The sequence below is a fragment of the Cetorhinus maximus genome, unplaced genomic scaffold (genome assembly GCF_964194155.1).
Source record: "Cetorhinus maximus unplaced genomic scaffold, sCetMax3.hap1.1 HAP1_SCAFFOLD_3160, whole genome shotgun sequence".
Taxonomy (NCBI): Eukaryota; Metazoa; Chordata; class Chondrichthyes; order Lamniformes; family Cetorhinidae; genus Cetorhinus; species Cetorhinus maximus.
Window position 1 is genome coordinate 6901 of NW_027599082.1, and position 5136 is coordinate 12036.

Here is a 5136-nt window from a genome sequence, read left to right on the forward strand (position 1 = left end):
GGGTCTGGGCAGCGTGTGCCTCGGGTCTGGGTCTGGGTCTGGGCAGCGTGTGCCTCGGGTCTGGGTCTGGGTCTGGGCAGCGTGTGCCTCGGGTCTGGGTCTGGGTCTGGGCAGCGTGTGCCTCGGGTCTGGGTCTGGGTCTGGGCAGCGTGTGCCTCGGGTCTGGGTCTGGGTCTGGGCAGCGTGTGCCTCGGGTCTGGGTCTGGGTCTGGGCAGTGTGTGCCTCGGGTCTGGGTCTGGGCAGCGTCTGCCTCGGGTCTGGGTCTGGGTCTGGGCAGCGTCTGCCTCGGGTCTGGGTCTGGGTCTGGGCAGTGTGTGCCTCGGGTCTGGGTCTGGGCAGCGTGTGCCTCGGGTCTGGGTCTGGGTCTGGGCAGTGTGTGCCTCGGGTCTGGGTCTGGGCAGTGTGTGCCTCGGGTCTGGGTCTGGGTCTGGGCAGTGTGTGCCTCGGGTCTGGGTCTGGGCAGTGTGTGCCTCGGGTCTGGGTCTGGGTCTGGGCAGTGTGTGCCTCGGGTCTGGGTCTGGGCAGTGTGTGCCTCGGGTCTGGGTCTGGGTCTGGGCAGCGTGTGCCTCGGGTCTGGGTCTGGGTCTGGGCAGCGTGTGCCTCGGGTCTGGGTCTGGGTCTGGGCAGCGTGTGCCTCGGGTCTGGGTCTGGGTCTGGGCAGCGTGTGCCTCGGGTCTGGGTCTGGGTCTGGGCAGCGTGTGCCTCGGGTCTGGGTCTGGGTCTGGGTCTGGGCAGCGTGTGCCTCGGGTCTGGGTCTGAGTCTGGGCAGCGTGTGCCTCGGGTCTGGGTCTGGGCAGCGTGTGCCTCGGGTCTGGGTCTGGGTCTGGGCAGTGTGTGCCTCGGGTCTGGGTCTGGGTAGCGTGTGCCTCGGGTCTGGGTCTGGGCAGCGTGTGCCTCGGGTCTGGGTCTGGGTCTGGGCAGCGTGTGCCTCGGGTCTGGGTCTGGGCAGCGTGTGCCTCGGGTCTGGGTCTGGGTCTGGGCAGCGTGTGCCTCGGGTCTGGGTCTGGGTCTGGGCAGCGTGTGCCTCGGGTCTGGGTCTGGGTCTGGGCAGCGTGTGCCTCGGGTCTGGGTCTGGGTCTGGGCAGTGTGTGCCTCAGGTCTGGGTCTGGGCAGTGTGTGCCTCGGGTCTGGGTCTGGGTCTGGGCAGTGTGTGCCTCGGGTCTGGGTCTGGGCAGTGTGTGCCTCGGGTCTGGGTCTGGGTCTGGGCAGTGTGTGCCTCGGGTCTGGCCTCTCTATCCTACTGTATCTTATATAAGTTTGACATGGTGATGTATGATTCATCAGGAGGGACAACAGGGGTGCTAGGGATGGTTGAGCTAAGATTCATGTCTCTAACCCCAGTTCCCTCTATACCCTGACCGCTCTGTTCCACACAAGCTGCTTCCTCATCTGGAGTGTCCCCAATCAGCGGAACCGGTGAGTTGCAGGATGTGCCTGCACTGCCATGGGGTTGAACCCCTGGTGAGAGGCAGGGTGGAGGGCCAGAGGCCCACTGAGACACAGGGTCCCCTCCCCCAGGCTCCACATCCATGAGTTGCCCGTCCTGGGGCTCGGGGGGGTCCTCTCCAATGTGCGGAGCACTGCTGCTGACGTTGCATGCCCCCATCTCCCCAATGGGATTGGCCATTAACAGCAGCTCCCTCTCGGTGATGATGCCATTGCACTCAGCAGCGTCACTGGCTGGGGACGGGTTAAGGTGGCACATCCGAGCTCCTTTAACCTGAATCGTATCCACTCTGCTCACCATCACATCCAGGAAGCTGTATGGGTTAAAGCTCACCTCAGTCGCCTAGAACATAGAGCACAGCACTCAGCATTTACAGACATTGGTACAATACTACAGAGCACAGCTCAAAATACACTGTCCCCATCAAACACTCCCAGGACAGGTACAGCACAGGGTTAGATACAGAGTAAAGCTCCCTCTACACTGTCCCCATCAAACACTCCCAGGACAGATACAGCACAGGATTAGATACAGAGTAAAACTCCGTCTACGCTGTCCCCATCAAACACTCCCAGGACAGGTACAGCACGGGGTTAGATACAGAGTAAAGCTCCCTCTACGCTGTCCCCAGCAAACACTCCCAGGACAGGTACAGCACGGGGTTAGATACAGAGTAAAGCTCCCTCTACACTGTCCCCATCAAACACTCCCAGGACAGGTACAGCACAGGGTCAGATACAGAGTAAAGCTCCCTCTACACTGTCCCCATCAAACACTCCCAGGACAGGTACAGCACGGGGTTAGATACAGAGTAAAGCTCCCTCTACACCGTCCCCATCAAACACTCCCACTCTTATGTGTTAAGTCTCACCTTGTTTGGTTTCATGTAGAGCTGTTCTAGGGCACATTTAGGGTTTGGAATTTTGGGCCAAATGTGTGGTTTGATCCTGTAGTGAAAAGAATTCAATCAATTCCTTGTCCACAGTAAGAGGGAAGGAGGGGTCATTGTATCATTGAAGCAGAGAATGGTTACAGCACAGAAGGAGGTCATTCTATCCATCATAGTTTTCAAGAAGGAGTTAGATATAGCTCTTAGGCCAAAAGGGATCAAAGGATATGGGGAGAAAGCGGGAGCAGGATATTGAGTTGGATGATCAGCCATGATCATAATGAATGGCGGAGCAGGCTCGAAGGGCCGAATGGCCTACTCCTGCTCCTAGTTTCTATGTTTCTATATCAATGCTGGCACTACAGAGGAGCATTTCACTCCATGTCATTCCCACCTTCTCCCCATAGCCCTGCAAATCTTCTCTCTTCAGATAATTGTCCAATTCTCTTTTGCAAGTCACTATTGACCTGCGACAAATTTTGTAATTATTCCCTGTACACCAAGATCTATGTCATTAATACATTTCAGGAAAACCCGAGGTGCCAACACTGGACAGGGTGGATTTGAGGATTTGGGTGTGTGTGGGGAGTGTTTTATTTATTGTTTCACGGGATGTGGGCTTCACTGGCTGGGCCAGCATTTATTGCCCATCCCTAACTGCGCTTGAGAAGGTGGTGGTGAGCTGCCTTCTTGAACCGCTGCAGTCCATGTGGTGTAGGTACACCCACAGTGCTGTTAGGAAGAGAGTTCCAGGATTTTGACCCAGCGACAGTGAAGGAACGGTGATATATTTCCAAGTCAGGATGGTGAGTGACTTGGAGGGGAACTTCCAGGTGGTGGTGTTCCCATCTATCTGCTGTCCTTGTCCTTCTAGATGGTAGCGGTTGTGAGGTTGGAAGGTGCTGTCTAAGGAGCCTTGGTGAATTCCTGCAGCGCATCTTGTAGATGGTACACACTGCTGTTACTGTGTGTCGGTAGTGGAGGGAGTGAATGTTTGTGGGTGTGGTACCAATCAAGCAGACTCCAGGAATATCAACTTGTGGAATTTACCAGTAAAAATCCATTGACCCAGCAAGTCCATGATGGTGGGAGACTGTACATGGGGTTGTGGGAGGGGATTAAATAGGGGGTAGAGTCAGTGATAGGGGAGAGTGTACATGGGGTTGTGGGAGGGGATTAAATAGGGGGTAGAGTCAGTGATAGGGGAGAGTGTACATGGGGCTGTGGGATGGGATTAAATGGGTGGGTAGAGTCAGTGATAGGGGAGAGTGTACATGGGGCTGTGGGAGGGGATTAAATGGGTGAGTAGAGTCAGTGATAGGGGGAGAGTGTACATGGGGATGTGAGAGGGGATTAAATGGGTGGGTAGAGTCAGTGATAGGGGGAGAGTGTACATGGGGATGTGAGAGGGGATTAAATGGGTGGGTAGAGTCAGTGATAGGGGCGAGTGTACATGGGGATGTGAGAGGGGATTAAATGGGTGGGTAGAGTCAGTGATAGGGGCGAGTGTACATGGGGCTGTGGGAGGGGATTAAATGGGTGGGTAGAGTCAGTGATAGGGGAGAGCGTACTTGGGGCTGTGGGAGGGGATTAAATGGGTGGGTAGAGTCAGTGATAGGGGAGAGTGTACTTGGGGCTGAGGGGAGAGTTTGCTTCTGACAGTTCGTAATCATTGCTGGTGAAAGTTGGTCAAACTGAGACTGACCTGTTCTCCCAGAACAGTGCACTCAGGCCAAACAGAAAGATCAAAACCAGGATCAGTAAGGAGATTATTAGCTTGACACCTGTAAACAAAAGCCAGAAAATGAACATGTATCAGATTTGTGAGATCACAGTGATCGTGTCTAGTTTAAATTCCTTTATACAGCATACACACCGCATGTTTCACTGTCCCTATGTTTTGCTTGTGTGTTGAGTTAACATATTGTGTTTGCACCATAGCACAGTGGCACATGGGAGCATCCTGGTTGTGGGAATAAAAAGGAATGTGATTGCAGTGCAGTACACTTAGGGGAATAGATATGGTTCTCTGCAGCTGTGAGCATGAATTTTGAAGGCTGTGTTGCCTGCCCGGTGCCAGGGTTAAGGACATGTCCTTGGGGCTGGAGAGGAACTTGCAGTGGGAGGGGATGATCCAGTTGCCGTCGTCTATATATAAAAGCAAAAAACTGCGGATGCTGGAAATCCAAAACAAAAACAGAAACAGAAATACCTGGAAAAACTCAGCAGGTCTGGCAGCATCGGCGGAAGAGAGCACAGTTGACGTTTCGAGTCCTCATGACCCTTCAATAGAACTAAGTAAAAATAGGAAAGGGGTGAAATATAAGCTGGTTTGGGGGGCGGGGTGGGTTGTTAGGACAAGCAGCCAGTAATAGATGGAGTCAACCAAAAGATGTCACAGACAAAAGGACAAAGAGGTGTTGAAGGTGGTGATATTATTTAAGGGAATGTGCTAATTAAGAGTAGAGAGCAGGACAAGCAAGGTACAGATAGCTCTAGTGGGGATGGGGTGAAATAATACTAAAAGGGGCATAAAAGGTAGAGATAATCAATGGGTGGAAATACATTTAAAATAATGGAAATAGGTGGGAAAAGAAAAATCTATATAAATTATTGGAAAAAACAAAAAGAAGGGGGAAGAAACGGAAAGGGGGTGGGGATGGAGGAGAGAGTTCATGATCTAAAATTGTTGAACTCAATATTCAGTCCGGAAGGCTGTAAAGTGCCTAGTCGGAAGATGAGGTGCTGTTCCTCCAGTTTGCGTTGAGCTTCACTGGAACAATGCAGCAGGCCAAGGAC

The 5136-nt window shown here is 53.4% G+C and overlaps 1 protein-coding gene across 1 annotated transcript; it reads right to left on the reverse strand.

The window, feature by feature from the left end:
* Positions 1-1138: 1138 nt before the first annotated feature.
* LOC144677846 (uncharacterized) lies at positions 1139-4125 on the reverse strand. The gene is made up of 3 exons (XM_078537848.1): positions 4043-4125; positions 2320-2395; positions 1139-1790 (listed from the first exon to the last, which is right to left on the reverse strand). The coding sequence occupies exons 2-3, from the start codon at positions 2332-2334 to the stop codon at positions 1239-1241; spliced, it is 567 nt and encodes a 188-aa protein (XP_078393974.1). The 5' UTR covers positions 2335-2395; positions 4043-4125; the 3' UTR covers positions 1139-1238.
* Positions 4126-5136: the final 1011 nt, after the last annotated feature.